The sequence below is a fragment of the Macaca nemestrina genome, chromosome 7, assembly GCF_043159975.1.
Source record: "Macaca nemestrina isolate mMacNem1 chromosome 7, mMacNem.hap1, whole genome shotgun sequence".
In the NCBI taxonomy this organism is placed as follows: domain Eukaryota; kingdom Metazoa; phylum Chordata; class Mammalia; order Primates; family Cercopithecidae; genus Macaca; species Macaca nemestrina.
Window position 1 is genome coordinate 143461631 of NC_092131.1, and position 20312 is coordinate 143481942.

The 20312-nt window shown below is 36.0% G+C and overlaps 1 protein-coding gene across 1 annotated transcript in view; it reads left to right on the top strand.

Moving 5' to 3' along the window:
* LOC105489609 (ADAM metallopeptidase domain 10) overlaps positions 1-20312 on the top strand; it is a 154266-nt gene that overhangs the window by 60111 nt on the left and 73843 nt on the right. Inside the window, exons 3-4 of the mRNA XM_011754544.2 lie at positions 8186-8304; positions 11228-11386. Coding sequence (XP_011752846.2) covers positions 8186-8304; positions 11228-11386 — 278 coding nt within the window. The remainder of the gene's footprint in view (positions 1-8185; positions 8305-11227; positions 11387-20312) is intronic.

The following is a 20312-nucleotide window of genomic DNA, read 5'->3' on the forward strand; positions in this document are numbered from 1 at the left end:
CCTCCCTACTTTGACAGCAGAATTGGATGTTGTGTATCATGTTTTGTTGTTGTTTATTTTGTTCTGAAATTAAAGAATGCAAAATAAAGAATATGCTGTTTTTATACAGTAAAAAAAAAACACAAAGAATTACTATTTCTGGAGATTAGCAACTAAAAGAGGATGAAGGAAAAAAAATTCTAAAAAATACCCTAAAGCTGAGAGACATTTACCAAAGAGACAAATTTGGATAGGGATCCTTTCTTTAAAGTTGGGATTCAGAAATTACTGGCAAGGATGTGGCAGCTCATCAGAGAACTTCTTCCCTGGGCCAGAGCTGGTCCACATTTGGTAGGCCAGTATTGGTGGGTAGGGAACCACCAGTCAAAACTGGCAACAAATTTTGCTGAAGGGTGAGCGCCACAGGGTGTATCACTTGCATGTCTCTGGCAGCTGGAACAGAAGCACCCTGAAACCAGAAAGAAAAGTACTACTTCAGAGCAATCTGTTGACAAAGCTTATCACTAGCTGGCAAAAAGAGAAATGTTTACAGGGTCCAAGAAGGCAGTGAAGTGTAGATTAGGAGGAACCCGGAGGCAAGAAATTGATAACTGGCATAATGCCTTGTAATCTAATAGTATCAGTCATCTTTTTTTTCAGAATTGTTTTGCTATTCTAGGTCCTTTGCATTCCCATATACATTTTAGAGTTCCTTCTCAGTTTCTACAATAAAACTTGCTGGGATTTTGATTAAGATTATGTTGAATCTGTAGATTAATTTGGGTACAGTTGACATTCTAATACTGTGGAGTCTTCACATTCATGGACATGATGTCTCTCTCCATTTACTTAGATGGTCTTTAGTTTCCTTCAGAGTGTTTCATTGTTTTCACCAGAGGCATTGAACATCTTGATTCTTAAGTACTATAAAAATGCTATTGTAAATGAGATTGTTTTTTAAATTTCATCTAACAGTGTTTGCTGCTAATACACAACATATTATTTTATCTTTTTTTTGAGACAGAGTCTTGCTCTGTCGCCCAAGCTGGAGTGCAGCGGCATGATCATAGCTCACTGAAGCCCTGATCTCCTGTGCTCAAGAGATCCTCCCACCTCAGCCTCCTGAGTAACTGGGATTACAGCCACACACCACCATGCCTGCCTAATTTTTAAAACTTTTCATAGAGACAAGATCTTGCTATGTTGCCTAGGCTTTTCTCAAACTCATGGGCTCAAGTGATCCTCCTGCCTTGGCCTTCCAAAGTACTGGGATTATAGGTGTGAGCCACCACCCCCAGCCCTACTATTTTATTTTTGTATGTTGGTCTCGTATCATGTTACTTTGTGTTAAACTCATTTATTCTAGTAGATTTTGGGTAGATTTCTTAGGATTTGCTACATAGAAGATAATATTGTCTGTAAATAAAGGCCGTTTTATTGCTCCATTTCCAAACTGTCTCTTTTATTTATTTTTCTTGGCTTGTTATGGTATCTGTAACATCATATTGAATGTTACAGAGTTGCATAAAAGTGGCAAGTGTGAACATCTTTGCCTTACTCCCAGTCTTAGGGGAGAAGCATTCAGTCTTTCACTTTTAAGTATGATGTTAACTGGAGTTTGTAGATGCATTTTATCGGGTTAAGGAAGTTCCTGTCTCTTCCTAGTTTGTTGAGAGTTTTATCATGAATGGGTGCTAAAATTTGTTAGATGCTTTTTCTGTACCTAATGAGATGATTTTGTGACTTTTGTCCCCTTTGCGTGTAGTGAATTACATTGATGATTTTAGAATGTTAAACCAGCCTCTTATTACTGGAATAAACTTCTTTTGCTTATGATGTATTGTCCTTTTTATTTATTACTTTGTTCAGTTTTCTAATTTTTGTGTTTATGTTCATAAGGAATATCAGTCTTTTTTTTTTTTGGTCTGTCTTTGGTTTTAGGATTAGGGTAATGTGAGCCACATAAAATGAGTTGAGTACTCTTCCCTCCTCTTTTCTTAAAATAGTTTTATAGGACATCAGGGGAACCATCTGGCCCTGGTATTTTCCTTGTGGAAAGGCTTTAAATCGTGAATTCATTTTATTCAGTAGAAAGGGGCTTATTCAGATTTTCTATATTTTGTGATAGTTTTCATAATTTGTACCTTTTAAGGAGTTTATTTTATCTAAGCAATTGAATTTATTTTCATTATGCTCATAATATTACTTTATTACTCTTAATATCTACAGTACTATGATGTTTTCTTTTCCATTCTTCATTGACAATGTATTTTTGAATGATCTTTTTTGAGTATAGAATTTGGATTGACATTGTTTTTCCTCAGCATTAAAAAAGTTACTCCAATAATTTCTAGCTTGCATTATTATTATTATTATTATTATTATTATTATTTTGGAGACAGAGTCTTGCTCTGTCGCCCACGTTGGAGTGCAATGGCATGATCTCAGCTCACTGCAACCTCCGCCTCCTGGGTTCAAGCAATTCTGCGTCATCCTGCCAAGTAGCTGGGACTGCAGATGCATGCCACCATGCCTGGCTAATTTTTTGTATTTTAGTGGAGACGGGCTTTCACCATGTTGCCCAGGCTGGTCTTGAACTCCTGAGCTCAGGCAGTCTGCCCGCCTTGGCCTCCCAAAGTGCTAGGATTACAGGCGTGAGCCACCACACCCGGCCTGCTTGCATTATTTCTAATGTTAAATCAGCGGTCATTCTGCATATAATCAGTCTCTTTTTGATGGATTTTAAGATTTTCTCTTTAACACTGATTTTCAGCAGTGACTGTGGTGTGTCTTGTGGGTTTTTCTTTGTGTATCTCTTTCTTGGTGTTTGTTGAGCTTCTTAGACTTGTGTTTAGAGTTTTATCAATTTGGAAGTTTTTTTATCATTTCATCAATTTTTTTTTTTTCCTGTCTCCTCTCCCCTCTTTATTTACTGTTTCATAGTTTACTGAGGCTCTGGTTTTTGTTTTTGTTTTTTTTTTAAACTCTTTGTCTCTCTGAACATCAAGTTAGATAGTTTTTGTTCCCCTGTCTTCAAGTTCACTGATATTCTTTCTTGCAGTATCTCATCTCCTCTTAAGTCAGTCCAGTGAGATATATATTTATGATTTTTTTTTCCACTTTAGAAATTACATTTTCCAATTCTGGAAGTTTCCTCCCCTCTCGTCCCTTTCCCTCTCTCCTCCCTTCCCTGTCCCTCCCCTGCCCTCATTCTACAGTTTCTGGTTTCTCCTTATTATGCTTATATTTTCCCCATAGTTCTTTTAACATATTTACAATATAAAGACACTAAATCCTTGTCTGCTAATTCCATTATCTCTTATTCTGAGTTTTTTTTTTTTTGGACTAATTTTCTTCTTTGTCACATTTCTTTATAGTTAGTGGTTTGGTTTTTTTCTCTTTGGTCTTTTTTTTTTATAGTTAGTGGTTTTTAATTGGATATTTCACATTTTGATTAATACTTAGTGTCTCTTTGTTGTTGTTGTTGTTTTAAATTAGAGATGGAGTCTTGCTACATTGCCCAGGCTTACTGCAAACTCCTGGGCTCAAGCGATCCTTACCACCTCACCCTCACAAAATACTGGGACTACAGGTGTGAGCCACTGTGCCCACCTGTGTCTGGATTTTTAAAAAACTTTTAATTTAAAAATAATTGTAGATTCACAGGAGTTTGTACTGGGAAGTCCTGGACATCTTTCCCCCAGTCTCCCTCAGTGTTCACAATTTGTGTAGCTATATTACAACATCAAAACCAAGAATGATATTGGTACAATGCTTAGAGTTTATGTGGACTTCATCAGTTTTACATGTACGTGCATGTGTGTGTGCCTGTGTGTAATTCTGTGCAATTTTGTCTCATGGGTAGTCTTGTGTAATTATCCCTACAATCAAAGATACTCAGTGGTAGCATCACCAGACTCCTTTGTGCTACCCTTTATGGCCATGTTCATCCCCTCCCCCGTCTGTAATCCTTAACAACCATTAATTGATTCTCCATTTCCATAATTAGATTATTTCATAATTGTTGCATGAATCATATTATGCAGGTAGTATCTTTTGAGATTGACTTTTCCACTCAGCATTATTTTTTTGAAGTTTGTACAGATTGTTGTGTTTATCAATAGCTTGTTCCTTTTTATTACTATATTCTATCCTATTGTATGGATATACCACAGTTTAACTGTTTGTATTTTTTTAAAAAAAGTATGGAGTTTTGTTTTGTTAGATAGTTGAGCAAGTTGTGGATCAGCTTGACCCTTTTGAGCCTTGTTTTTAAGCTTTGTTAGGATAGGTTTGAAGTAGCTTTTATTCTAGGAATAGTTTGTTCCTATTTCCAGGGAGTGGCTTTTCTGGGTTCTCTATTAAATGACAACAAAGTCTGTCTTCTGTGCTTGATCAGATCTTAGATGTATCCCTGTCTCTTGCAAGATCCAGTAGTTGGTCAACTAACAGCTCGCCAATAGTTATTTTTTGGCCCACCTTTGTAGAGTCTCTCTTTATGCATCCATGATAGTATTGAGCCAAAGACTACAGTTGAACACCTGTGCAGATTTCTGGAGTTCTTTCTCATTGTTGCATGTTCCTTTTTTCTTAAATCATAGTCCCTCACTGCTTGTTGTCTGTTGTCTGAAAGCAGTTGTTTCATTTATATAACTGAAAAGTTGTATTTTTCAGGTTGATAGGCAAGTCCAGTAATGGTTTCTCCATCATTGTACGCAACAAAACTTTTTGTTTATTTCCAAGTTAGTAGTTTGAAAGTCAGAATTGATTCATCTGTCCAAAGAGCAGTAGTTTTTGTTTTGTGTCTTAAGGTGTTATTTTAATTTACATTTTATTTTTTGAATAAGAAATATGTTCATATATTTTAAAATTTAAATGGCACAAAAGATATACAATGAGGTATCCTCCCCTCTCTTATTTCCCAGTCACCCACTTTCCATTCTTGTGGACAACCATTGTTATTAATTTATTGTGTATCTGTCAAGAAATTTGATGCACATTCTGATAACGTGTATCTTCCTCAGAAATTCTCTACACAGAACTGTATCTTTCTTTTTTTTGGTACCTTTTTTTTTTTTTTTTTGAGATGAAATCTCGCTCTGTTGCCCAGGCTGGAGTGCAGTGGCACGATCTCAGCTCACTGCAAGCTCTGCCTCCCCTGGGTTCACGCCATTCTCCTGCCTTAGCCTCCCAAGTAGCTGGGACTACAGGCGCCTGCCACCACACTCAGCTAATTTTTCGTATTTTTAGTAGAGACGGGGTTTCACTGTTTTAGCCAGGATGGTCTTGATCTCCTAACTTCATGCCTCGGCCTCCCAAAGTGCTGGGTTTACAGGCATGAGCCACCACGCCCGGCCTTTCTTTCTTTTCTTTCTTTTTTTTTTTTTTTTTTACTTAATATTACTTAGAGATCTATGATTTGATTACGTGTAAATATTTTATATTTTTTTCAACTTTGTAGTATACAGTTATATGGATATACCCATAAATATGATTATGTACCATAAGTAAATTAACTAGTTCTGTTTTTATTAATCATTTACTGTTTCAAACAGTGCTAACGTGAATAATCGTTCTGGGATATTTTCCAGCACCAGCACCCAGTTCTCTGATTCTCCGGACACCAAGTGGGTGTTCAACAATTCAGTGTAATTCAGTTCTCACAGTAAATATCTGGAGCTAGTGCAGACCCAACAGCTTAAGGGCCCATTCCTACAACACTGCTTTCCACTTCAGACACCATTTGTAAGTCCTGGGCCACCTGTATTTCTGACCACCTGCTATAAATTGGGGGTTCCCTCAGCCTCCTCCTAAGGTTAGCTAATTTGTTAACCTGGCTGACGGAACTCAGGAAAACAGTTTACTTACTCTTGCTGATTTTATTATAAAGGATACAACTCACGATCAGCTACATGGAAGAGATGCATGGGAATGTGGGAGGCAGCGCAGTTTCTATGTGCTCTCTTGGTGCACTACTCTCCAATCAACTCAGGGTGTTCACCAGCCCTGGAAACTGATCAGATCTCATTGTTTAAGAGTTTCTATAGTTTAATCTCCTGTCTTTCCCACCTTACTTTCTGGGGTGGAGTCAGTGGCTAGGGCTGAAATTCCAGTGCTCTTATAATTTGATCTTTCTGGTGACCAGCTGTATTCCAAGGTCACCTAGGGGACCCACTCTAAGCCACCGCATTAGCATAAACTCAGATGTGAGTGAAATAGACTCATTATGAATAAGAGTGAAGAGACACCTATCACTGAGGATATTCCAAGGGTTTTAGTAGCTCTGTGCCAGGAACTGGGGACAAAGCTCAAATAGATTTGGCCCTCTACATCTGTGGATTCAGTCAGCCTTGGATTGAAAATAATTCACATGGTAGCATCTGTACTGAACATGTACAGAATTTCTTCTTTGTCATTATTCCCTAAACAATACAGTATAAGAACTATTTACATAGAATATACACTGTATGAGGTATTATGAGTAATTTTGAGATGATTTAAAATATATAGGAGGATGTGTATATACAAATACTGTACCATTTTGTATAAGGGACTTGAGTATTTGTAGAATTTGGTATCCTTGGGGGTCTTGTAACCAATCCCCCGTGGATACTGAGGGACGACTTTATATTTCTTTCTCTCTCTTTTTTTTTTTTTTTTTGAGACAGAGCCTCACTTTGTCACCCAGGCTGGAATGCAGTGGTATGATCTTGGCTCACTGCAACCTACCCCTCCCAGGTTCAAGCAGTTCTCCTGCCTCAGCCTCCCCAGTAGCTGGAACTGGAGGTGCAAGCCACCATGCCTGGCTAAATTTTGTATTCTTAGTAGAGACAGGGTTTCATCATGTTGGCCAGGCTGGTCTTGAACTCCTGATCTCAGGTGATCCACCCGCCTCAGCCTCCCAAAGTTCTGGGATTACAGTCGTGAGCCACTGCACTTGGCTCGACTTTATATTTCTTATGCCACATTCTTTGTAGTATGGAAGTAATTTCACTTATGTGCAAGTATATATAAGATAAATTTCTAGAAGTGGAATTCTTGTATCAAAGGCTATGTGCATTTGTAATTTGGATTTTTTTAACCCGTTTTCCCGCCATATTGTACAAATTTATTCATGTCACAAATGTGTGAAGTGACTGTATGTTTCCCCATACAACTTAATGTGTTACAAATTTTTATTATTAAAAAAACAAGGTTCTTATAGTACTCTGGAAAACATATATATGTAAAAAAAGAACATAATATTTTGTTGTAATTGTCAAAAAAATTGAGTAGAAATTCCATTATGTTCAGACTTCTATAGCAATTGTAAAAGACTTGATACACTTTTAAGAGTTGAGTAATGTTAGCTAATTTGTTGCCATTTTATCATATATCTCCAATGTGCCAGGTACTGTGTTATGACTTTATATACATTATAATCTCTAATATTTAAAGTAATTTTACAAGATATATAGAATTTATTACCTTTATTTCACAGACAGGAATCTGAGCTAGTAAATTCTAGGCTTAAGATTTGATTCCAATTTGATTCTAAATTCTAGATTTTTGTCGTATCTTCAATTAATTTTACTTCAGTATTTTGATCTTTCCCTTTTTTTATGTAGAGGAGTAAAATTCCTCTGATTTCAGCCATTATCCTGGTCTTTCGGGGTTCCCAAATTGAATTTAGGAAGATTTATGTTATTTGCAACAATTAGAAGCCCCAGGGTAAAACAAAGCATACACACTTGTCTTTCTGAGAAGAGATGTTAAATACCCAATATATATTGCTGCTTTCGTATATACTTTCTTATTTGACTTGTAGAAAGTAGGGGAGAATAGCAAAGCTACAGAATTACTAGAGAGAGAAGACAGGCAGTGGTAAATAATAGTAATTGGGTCAGGAAGCCTGTTTTAGTCTCCAAGTAACTCATTTGCTCTTTGAATATCTTGTTTTACTATGTGAGAATCACTCTATAGGCATTTGTTTTTAATATCCTAGACAGTTACTGTTTAATTTATCTTATTAGAGTCCTACCACAGCTACTAAGTTGACTTTTAGAGCAGAATGTTTATTTAAAAATCTTGGTCAGTCAGCATATTTCACAAATAGACAAATTTCATAACAGTCCACATTTTGTAGACTTTTAAAAATAAAAAATAATTGTTTAAAATTTGGATCTTTTTAATTTCAGTTTTTCCCCCTTCCCATCCCATTTTACAGACATTTCAACCTACGAATGAAGAGGGACACTTCCCTTTTCAGTGATGAATTTAAAGTAGAAACATCAAATAAAGTACTTGATTATGATACCTCTCATATTTACACTGGACATATTTATGGTAAGTTGGACCTAACAGAACCCTTTTCTTTCATTTTTTTTTTCTACACAAAGATACTTATTTTGAAGTGTAAGCAGATATTTCAGAAAAGGTTATAAATCCAGAGGAGATTGAAGTCATCATGAAGGGTCTTTGAGAAATGAAGTAATGTTTGAACCTATCTTTACATGTATGTTTAATAGTGAATTATGAAATATCTGGCTTCTGAAAGGTATGAAATTTTGACTCAGTACCTTTAAACTATTAGAATTTTAAAAATTTTTAATGACTTCTATAATTTTCTGATTTTCCAAGTAAGAAATTAATAGTAACTTTGCTGTGTTTTATAAGAAAACAGGAAAAGTCTAAAAGGAAGCAGTAAAGATTATCTTAGCCAAAGATAATGTAACAAAGTTATCTGTAGGAAAGTCCTCCCAAGGCCCTTCTTCCTCAGAATCTATTTGCTTTATTCACAGTTCTAACAAATTTTTCTTACTGCATCAAATTAAAAGTGCATATTGGGGAGCATCAGTGGCACACTTAACCCAATAGAAAGTTACATCTGCTAGTAGTGTTGAAAGAACAGAACAATTATAGAAATCATAAAAAAGCTTAAAAAATGAAAATCTTCTGGGGGCGTTGAAGAGAGGCAAAATGTCATTGTTTTGTAACTGTATATTAATAAGTATTCAAGATGATTCTCAGTTAAGACGGTGTTGAACTGTTTGAGATTATTTCTACGCGAGTGGTTTCTACTGAAAATAATAACATGAAAAATTAAGTGCTTAAAGAATTTTTTCTCATTTTTTGATTGTGCCAGATGAGGCATTTCTATTGTAGAATAAACCTAATAAATTATTTAGCTTTTTTGTACTCTTACAATTCTGTAACCAAAATAAAGCATTTTTCATCAGTAGATTTTCAATGTCAAACCTTAGTGTTCTATTATCTTCTTGATTATTTATCTTGCTGGGCAAATAACTTAGTAGTTCCTGCCCTTTTTTGCTAGGTGATGAGATCAAGAAAAGTACAAGGCTGTAAATGAGTTTGCAGATAAAAATCATGTTATTTAGGTCAGGCATGGTAGCACTCACACCTGTAATCCCAGTGCTTTGGGAGTCTGAGGCAGGAGGATTGCTTAAGACCTGGAGTTTGCGACCAGCCTGGGCAATATAGTGAGACCTTTTCTCTAAAAAACGTAAAAAAAATTAGTTGTGGTGGCAAACCCGTAGTTTCAGTTAGATGGGAGGCTGAAGTGGGATGATTGCTGAGCCCAGGAGGTTGATGCTACAGTGAGCTATGATTGTGCCACTGCACTATAGCCCAAGCGATAGACAGAGCCCGTTTCTTTATTTAAAAAAAAAAAAAAAAACTTAAAATACCAGTGTCTTGGGCTCTTACCTCCAGTCTATGATTAATGCAAAGGCAACTAATTAATGTTATTCTACAACTTAGAAATTGTGGAAGGCCTGATTTTTATTTTAATGAGAGAATTGTAATGGGTAAATTCAAGGTTTAAAGCCCTCTCCCTCTACTTTCACCCTTTATGTCATTTGATTTTGGTGCTCACCTTTTCATTGTGATTATATTAAAAACGAAAAGTACCTTTTTTCCTATTATTTCCTTTCACTGGAGAAGTATAATTGATGGGATAGTATTACAAATTTTTGTCCTATATCTTTAAAAGTACTATTGGTATAGTTTTGTTCAAAGTTCCTCTGAAATATTTGACACTGTTCTGTTTAAAAGTGTATTTATAGGCTGGGCATGGTGCCTCACGCCTGTAATCCCAGCACTTTAGGAGGCCGAGGCAGGTGGATTGTTTGAGCCCAGGAGTTCCAGACAAGCCTGGGAAGCATAGCAAGGCCCTGTCTCTATCAAAAATACAAAAATTAGCTGGAGATGGTGATGCACGCCTGTAGTTCCAGCTACTAGGGAGGCAGAGGTGGGAGGAGTGCCTGAGCCCAGGAGGTTGAGGCTGCACAGAGCCATGAGCTTGTGTCACTGCACTCCAGCCTGGGTGACAGAGCAAGACCTTGTCTCAAAAGCAAAACAAAACAAAACAAAACACAAAACCCCTAAGCATAGCGCAGAAGCCAAAAGGCCTGGCCCATTTGCAATATATCGGATGGGAAAGGAGGTTTTTTTCTTGTGGTACCTGTAGCAAAATTTTCAAAAGATGCTTTGGATGTCTTTATTCTGAAAGTGTATATTTTATCAGTAGGTTTGCTTGCTTGCTTTTAAGTTTAAATTAATTTAACTATTAATTGTTTTGTTTTGTTTTGTTTGTTTTGTTTTGTTTTGTTTTGAGACAAAGTCTTGCTCTTGTCACTCAGGCTGGAGTTCAGTGGTGCCATGTCACCTCACAGCAACCTCCACCTCCAGGGTTCAAGTGATTCTTCTGCCCCAGCCTCCTTAGTAGCTGGACTTACAGGCATGTGCCACCAGGCCCAGCTAATGTTTTCTGTGTTTTTAGTAGAGACAGGGTTTCACTGTGTTAGCTAGGCTGGTCTTGAACTCCTGATCTTGAGTGATCTGCCCGCCTCGGACCCCCAGAGTGCTGGGATTATAGGTGTGAACCACACTGTGCCGGGCCAATTTACAATTGTTGATGACTATTGCATACATGCTAGGCACTGAGCTAGATGCAAGGAATGTGGTTGGTAACAAGGCAGATACTCTATTTTTCATTGCTGTTATTAGTAGTTGTATATGTTTTAACTAAATACCAGTTGCTGTTCACATTTCACATTCTGCTTGATATATTTTATGTGAAAATTTCCATGGTAAATTTATATTCAGGAATTAACCATATATATGTGTATATATGTATGCATGTGTATATATACACACACACACACACACGTATATACACATATATATGAACAAATTTAACATTCATGTGCAAATTAAATTGTCAAGAATTTGTTGCTTTCATTAATAGGTGAAGAAGGAAGTTTTAGCCATGGGTCTGTTATTGATGGAAGATTTGAAGGATTCATCCAGACTCGTGGTGGCACATTTTATGTTGAGCCAGCAGAGAGATATATTAAAGACCGAACTCTGCCATTTCACTCTGTCATTTATCATGAAGATGATATTAGTAAGTACTTAAATTTTATCAAGTAGCCTTTTTCTAAAGGCATATAATAGTTAAAACTATGTGGAGACAAATGAAGCATTAGCTGTTGTCTTTCCTGAGTTACTAATCAGGCTAGAACATAGTTTTTACTAGCAATTGCTATTTAAGGAATAGTAGATATATGTAATGAGGCAATTTCCTTGTCAATCCATTGCCAGTACTACTTCGTTGATATGACACAACTAATTCTGTTTGAACTGTGTGAGTCAACCAAATCTGACTGAACTGGAAATTGTATATTTTGACATCAGCTAGTCTGTGTAATGCTAATACCTTTGTGTGTGTGGCCTACTGAAGGTAGAAGAGCATCATTACTTCTTATGTAAATTTCAATGTGGGTATTTGTGTAGTATTTAAGGAATATTTTAGGTATTTTTGTAATTTTTAAGTCCATTGAGTATTTCTTTTTAGAATCTTAAAGTAATGACTTGACCTTAAGAGTCCAACTTTATCATGGATTTTGTTCTCTGCCATCTGTATATGATAATATTTTTCTGTTTTAAGAATAGAAAATGTATTTAGACTTTACCTTTTAATTATATTGTCCGTATATCCACAGTTATCCAGTTACTGGAAATGCTTCTTTGAAGTACCACAGAAATACATTTCTCTAATTTATATAGCTCTTAAATACCCATTTATTATTTTTTGACTGTAATTAGACTAGTCTCTCAATTTTTGCCTACTTTCCTAACTCGGCAGCTTCTTCCTACGTAAGTTTTCCTTTGCATAGACAGGAATTTATTGTCAATGATTTTATTCTCACCTCTAGTAATACACTGACAAGCATTAACCATTTTGACTTTTTGCTCCACCAGCTCTAATAGTTTCTGTACTTCATCTGTCCAACTGCTCATTATCTCTGCTGCTAGATTACTATAGAAAATAGCATACGTATTCTAGGTAGGATGCATTTATGATTTTTAGCTACTTGTTAAATCATAAGCTTATCGGTGCTACTTGCCTGTATTTTCATTCATCTCTATTTGATTCCTTTTCCAGTTTTAACTCCTGGTATTTCAAACTCTACCTTTCTTTTCAAGCTCTAAGCTATCATTCTCCTTCATAAGTAGGAATATGCATTCCTTTGCTTTCTTTTCTTTCTGCTGACAAAATTATTATTTACCTGGTTTGTGTCTTGCTTTGTAATTTCCTTAGTAATTTAACCTTTTTTTGCAAGGTTACCTCCCCTGTCAGGGTATGTAAGTTCTCCAGATATAGTTTCTGTTTCTTTTGCTCCTTTAATATTCCAGGTATAATTTTTCTGTGCAGCAGGCTTTTCATAAATACTTAATGAAATATTGGAATATTTTTCTAGAATGTTTTATCAAAATCAAGTAAAACCTTTTGAGGAAGGAAGGAGAGGAAAAGAGTAATCTGCCAGAATATTTTTTCCTTTCTATCATATTGTGATTATACTTTCTCCATTGCTTTCTACTTCCTATCAGTGCCCTCTACCGTATTTGTTCTGCCTGTTTTGACTTCGGTTACTGTGCCTGTCTCTCGTTTCCTTCTTCTGTTATCTACTTGAGTGTAGTTTAAGAATATTATTTTTTTCCACTTTTATTTATTTCTTGTAATATAATTGTATTTTTCACATATTGCTTCCAACAGTAATTTCCAAATATCTTAATAGGTGTCAATCTTTTTTTTCCCCCAAAGATGATGAGTTAGCTTGGAGGATGAATGACACTGCATGTTACTTGATTTTTTGTTCTTTTTGGCGTTTAAATGCTTTACCATTGATACCAGCTTTTATTTTATACTTGTTTAAGTAAATACATGTTTGTGGTAAGGAGACCTTTTTAACGTTCTTTTTATTATTAAGTATCAATGGTGGTGTTAGAATTTAAAAGCAGCCATCTTTAAGGTGATTTTATTTGTAACTTCTCAGGTAATTGGAATTGTAGGATGTGAGGATGGAAGTACAGAAGGAATAGCCTTAAACAGAGTTTTTAACGTTTACAAATTTAGACAATTGCTTTTGAAAAACTATCTAAAAATCTGTCAAGTGAACCATGGTTTAAGACAAGAAAACATCCATGTATTAGTCTTTTAGTCTAAATAGTTGCTATATTTATATTCTATACCATGGTTGGGAAATTCTCTGCAGAGGGACAGATAGTAAATGTTTTTGGCTTTGAGAGCTGTATGTTTTATTGCAGCTACTCAGCTCTGCCATTGTAGCACAAGAACAGCCAAAGAAATACATAAATGAATAAACATGGGCTTTAAAAAAATTATTATTTATCTGTCTATTTTTTTGGAGACAGAGCATTGCCCTGTTGCCCAGTCTGGAGTGCAGTGGTGTGATCATAGCTCACTATAGCCTCAACCTCCTGAGCTCAAATGATCCTCCTACCTCAGCCCTGTGAGTAGCTGGGACTCCAGGCATAAGCCATGGCTCCCAGCTAGCATGGCTGTTTTTAATAAAACTTCATAGACACTTAAAATTTTAATTTCATATATTTTTCATATGACATAAAATATCATTCTTTTGATTTTTTCTTTAACCATTTAAACATGTAGAAACTACCCTTAGTTTTCATGTCAAACAAAAACAGATGGGAGGGCTCACTAAATTTAATAATTACTTTAATTGGTTCTTTAAATTCTCTGTGTAGAATATGACAGGTTCTAGAAGTAGTAGCAGGAGCAATAGTAAGAGTAACTATTATGGCTTAATGTATACCTGACACTGTATAAAAATCTTTACTTGCATTATTGAATTGAATTCTCACAATAACCTTATGAGATACTGGCACACCTATTATTCCCACTTTATAGGTGAAGGCTTAAACTGAGGCTTAGAAAACTTTTGTCACTTGATTGTGGACCTCCTGTTCTTTACCCTGTGCTCTTCTGCTTCACTCATGGAAGAAAGCTGTAAATTCTCACTGCCTTTACTTCAAGGATTTCTGGGGCTTTTCTGAAATCTGTAAGCCTCTCTAAAATCATACATTTGCATCTATTGCTGTTTTAAGCCGATATATCTCTCTTTAATATATTTAGTAGTGTTTATTTTATAACTAACAGGGAAAGGATGCCCTTTAATGTATATTATTATTTTTATATAATTGGTTTAAGTACCAATAATTTATTTTCAGAAGTAAAGTACTGCATGATTGTATCACTGTGAATGTTCTTAATTGAATTTGGTATCCTTGTATGTGTTATCCTTATCAAAAAGAAGCAAATGGTAGGGGAGGCATACTAACCTTGGATATAGCTTCTGGTGAGAATTTGGCTACCCTCTTCTTACGACTATTGTTGCAACTGAAGGCATAAATGTATAGAACCACCATGAAAAATGATACTGCTGTTCTCCAGAACCTTGGGGAACGGCTTCTGAGACTGTACCAGAACACAGAGATAGTTTTCAGTGAAAATACTTAATAATTCCTCTAGATGTGATCGTGATAACTACATACTGTTATCAGCTTAAAATGCATACTTATTTAATTCTGTACTTAGGTAGTAAAAAACACTCTCTCCTAGGACGTGGAAGTGTGAACAGTTAATGACAAGGTAAGAATACCACTTAGTCCTCTGCTCCTTAGCACAGTTTATTTTAAAGAAACTGAGAAAAACTGTTCCGTAAACTAGAATAGTATTGTTATTAACATGAACAGGTTTTAGGAATATCTGACTATATGATTGCTTGGAATTATTAGTTGTAATAATTCCCTTGTACCTTTTTTGTATACTACCTATCCAAGAGCTAAAGGTCTGAGTAATTTTTGTATGCTATACTTATAGAGAAATACTTTATCTCCAAATTAAAAAAATATATTTTAATTGTATATTAAAAGCTGCAGAATAAGTTATTTGGGTTTATTGCTTTTATTTCAAATTTATTATTTATTTTCCTTTGTGGGGTATAGGAAAGCCCAGAGAGGTTGAATTTGCCTCTGTCACCCAGGCTGGAGTGCAGTGGCGCCATCTTGGCTCGCTGCAACCTCCACCTTCTGAGTTCGAGCAATTCTCCTGCCTCAACCTCCCAAGTAGCTGGGACTACAGGCGTGCGCCATCACGCCCAGCTAATTTTTGTATTTTTAGTAGAGACAGGGTTTCACCATGTTGACCAGGATGGTCTCTATCTCTTGACCTCATGATCTGCCCGCCTTGGCCTCCCAAAGTGCTGGGATTACAGGCTTGAGTCACTGCGCCGGACCTGAATTTGTCTATACCTTATAGTAGTAGGGCACCCTTACTTTTAGAATGTGTGTTAGCCATACCTATACTTACTTCTTCTTTCTCTTGTGCTTCAATGGGAAGACTTCCTGTTTCTTGTTCTAAAAAATTAAGATTGTTAAACTTGGCCGGGTGCAGTGGCTCAAGCCTGTAATCCCAGCACTTTGGGAGGCCGAGACGCGCGGATCACGAGGTCAGAAGATCGAGACCATCCTGGCTAACACAGTGAAACCCTGTCTCTACTAAAAAATACAAAAAACTAGCCGGGCGAGGTGGCGGGCGCCTGTAGTCCCAGCTACTCGGGAGGCTGAGGCAGGAGAATGGCGTGAACCCAGGAGGTGGAGCTTGCAGTGAGCTGAGATCGCGCCACTGCACTCCAGCCTGGGCGACAGAGTGAGACTCCGTCTCAAAAAAAAAAAACAAAAAAGATTGTTAAACTTTATTTTACCATTTCAAAATGGGAGCCTCTTCATTCATGTAGAGGCTTCCTCATCTGTGGAAATGTCGGGATGTTGCATCTAAAACTTTTAAAAAGTCACTTAGTTCCATATTGTGCTTTTGAAGTTGTTTTGTGTCACTGTTAGTGACAGAGACAAAAGGAAGGAATATAAGAGGGAAGAAATAATTGAATTGGTAAGTATTGATAATAGCTAGCATTGTTTGTATCGTTCACATATAACAGGAAAACTATTTTAAACAGCATTCTGGCTATACTTAGGTCCAATCTGGAGACTGGAAATCTGCATAAGCATGCTGAGTTGTGACAAACTATGTAGCCAGCTGAAAAGTTGAGGTGTGGAGTGCTCTGATTGTTTGACTTCTGAACTCCTACAGTGCATATAAGTGTATTGATTAATCTCTCTACTATATGTTTTAATTTGTATGCTTTACTAAGCATTGACGTTAAATACTGAACTTATTTATACACAGTGATAGTATTTGAAAGAAATATAAAAATTTAGTGGTATTGTTGACTCTGTCTTTTCCTTTTTTTCTGAGTTAATCTCTAGGGAAGTATAAATTAATTTTTCTAAACAACTCACAGACACAAAAGCCGAAAAGTTGAGAAGGCCACAAGATACGGGAGTTATTTAAAGAGTAATATTTAATTAGAAATGTAGGATACTACATTGGAAACTTAAAAAAAGTCACAGAAAAAGAGATAGTGGCCGGGCTTGGTGGCTCACGCCTGTAATCCCAGCACTTTGGGAGGCCGAGGCGGGTGGATCATGAGGTCGGGAGATCGAGACCATCCTGGCTAACACAGTGAAACCCCGTCTCTACTAAAAATACAAAAAATTAGCCGGTCATGGTGGCGGGCACCTCTAGTCCCAGCTACTTGAGAGGTTGAGGCAGGAGAATGGTGTGAACCCAGCAGGCGGAGCTTGCAGTGAGCCGAGATCGCCTGCACTCCAGCCTGGGTGACAGAGCGAGACTCTGTCTCAGAAAAAAAATAATAAAAAAACAAGAGACAGTGAGGGACTTAATTGTTTTTAGCAGAATCTGGAGAAAATATGCTTAGACTTTTCATATTATGCATATTATGCATTTCATATTATGTAACTTTATATAAATGGGATAACAGTTGAAAATTTTAGATCAGGTTCTTTTCTGATTGGTTATATATGTATGTATATGTATACATGTATATTCATATATATTTGTCTTAAAACATCAATATGAAATATTTTAGCTGTAATGAAATACAATGAATTATTTCAGAAATATAAGAGTTTTAAAACTAAAAAATTGTTATTAGAAGCATTTACAGTGTCAAAAAAACAGCTGCAGCTTTTTTTTTTTTGGCAATTACAGAGTGGTATTCAGTTAAGAGTAATACTTATTTTGTATAAGCTGCATCAGAGAGAAATGAAGATGAAAAACTACCATCTCCATATATAACTCATTTGTGCTGTGCACCAATAAGAACCTGTTTTAGATTTTCATGCTGGCTTACAACTCTCATACTGATTTAGGCAAAGTTAATGGTTATTGAAAATACCACCAGGATGGACTGTCTGTCTGTCCTTCCATCTATCTGTATTTTTTTTCTTTTTGCTCTCTCATCAACTGACTCTCAAGGATGGGCTATCTAGAGACACATTTGGTAGTGTGGTTAACTGTTAGTGTGTTAACTGTACAGTTTAAAAACAAAGCCTTACCTTTAAAGGCTTTAAAAGGAGTGAGTTGTGTATAGGGATGTTAAATAATTTGTAAACAAGGACAAACACTGTGCTAGAACCAGCTTATTCATTATGATCATCTTCATCTTCCTCCTCTTCCTTATCCTCTTCGTCCTCCTTTTCCTTATTCTTTTCAACTTCCTCACCTTCCTCTTCTTTTTTTTTCAGCATTGACGTCTCCCCCCCTGCTTTTTTTTTCTTTTTGCTGCATCAGGCCTTCCTTTAGCTCAGTATGCAGCAATATCCATTTCTTAGTTTTTCTTCAGCTTCACAGCCTTCTTTTCATAAGGCTGCTTGTCATATGTACCTTACTGACTTCTTTCCAAGTTTCTTTGGAACATCACCAATGGATAGGTTTGGATATTCTCCTTAGATTTTTGGGCAGTACTCAGAACAAAATAAAAAGACTGAAGGAGCCCTCTTGAGTACATTGGGATCCCTAACCTTTTTTGTTTCTTCTTTAGGAGGGATATAAATTTCTCTTTAATAGCCATCCTTGTCCCCTTTGTCATGTCTTCAGATTTTCCTTTCTCTTTAGCAGATACAGTTTTCCACCTCTCTGAGCACTTTTTGAAAATTCCGAGAAGTTAACTGAAGCATGAGTGCTGCTGCTTGTTCTCGTCCTGAAAGTTTGCTCTAAGAATGCATATGATGACATTTTGCCTCTTGGCTTCTTAGGATCTTCTTTTACCAAGTTTAGTTATTTTTCCTCAGAGAAGCACAGAGTCACCTAGTGCTCATCTGGCTGTCACTTGCCCCAGCACTGTCTCTTTGGAGGTCAGTGTACTGTAATGGCTATCAGAAATACATGATTATTTGAAAATAAAAAAAGCTTTTATGTTGTAAAGCAACTTTGAAAGTCACCCTAACAAGTAAAATTATATTTGAAATTTTTGTTTTTTTCTTTTGAGAACTATCTTCTCATGATTTTGTAGTGTTTGAAGTGTTTTACAGATAAATTGAATAAGAAATTTTATAATTTTAGTATTGTAAAATGCACTAGAATTCAACCCTCTAAAGATGACGGAAACTGAAGCCTAGAGTTATAAAACTTGTGCAGTATGACATGGATCCGTGTCTTTTGGCTTCCACTCCAGTGCTTTATTTCTTTTACGTTTTGAGTTAGGAGAGTTTAAAGGCTGCTAAAAGGCAAGAACTTAATGACAATAGAGACAATGACAGTAAAGATTAAACAAAAGAGTTATTTTTGGTATTGATTTTGAAGGTGAGCCATATTTACTACTGAAAAGGCAAATTTATATTTTAGGCTCACTGGAAACAATATGTATATATATTTATAGAGGTCTCACTATGTTGCCAGGCTTGTCTCGAGCTCTTGAGCTCAAGTGATCCTCCTGCCACGGCCTCCCGAAGTGCTAAGATGACAGGTGTGAGCCACCATGCCTGGCCAAGGCTCAACTCTTATGAGTGATAAGTTATAGAAAAACTAGAAGAAATAGCATTTAGGAGTATGCGTACGTATATGTCCTAGGAATACTCGGAGCTAAACCTCAGGCTTTCACATCTCTTGTAGCATAATTCAAAGATTGATGTTTGTACCAGTGACCTTGTAAGAGTGCCTGAGGATATTGGTCCAGGACTCTGGCCCTGGAAAGAGCTGCTTCTAAAGAGGCATTGTGAGATCTGGTTTATTATAGAAATGTTATATTCTCTTCATGATTTATAAATTGGGGGATTAGATAGAAAATCTCCATAAAGCCGTCTTGCTATCTTGTGTTTATATTTGAACATAAGTCTAGAATTCACCGATGTGGATTTTATTGGTTTTAGCTTCTAGAGACTTCTTAGTATCATTTTTTATAGGCAAGCTTGTAGATCTACTAGTTAAAACTGTTTTTTGGTTTTCATTTGTTTGCTCAAGACCATACAAGTTAGTGGTCATGGTACATGGTAGGGAGAAAGCACAGAAGGTAATATGTTAAAGAACTAAGGCATGACATACGTATGAAAAGAGTTAGAAATAAAATCAAGGTGATATATTAAAATGGCTTTATAACCTTATACAGGTAATGTACTTTTTCTTGGTCTCATTTTCTTCAGGTATAAAATGAGGGTGTTAGATCATGGTGCTAATATCTCTTATCTCTTCTAAAAGTTAATGGTTCTGAACTACTTTTCCTTTAAAGGTGGAACTATCTTGATGGATCATGGCTGAGAGAAATAAAAAGTAAAAATAAAATAAAATATTTTTGTGCTGATTACCAAATGACTATATAAAATGGCTATTCTTATATGTAAATTAAGTATTTTGCTTAAGTAAATTAAGTATTCTTTTATGTAAATTAAGTAAATTAAAATGAAATATGTCCACCCCATTAACATTTTTGTGAATAGCCCTTCACATCTCACATGCCATTTTAAATTTCGTTTACAGTATATCTTAGATCTCTTTCTGTGTCGATAAACATAGCTCTACATTTTTCCTTTAAATGGCTACATAAAATTTTGTTGTTTCCTTGATAAATGTATTATTTACCAACCTGCCAACT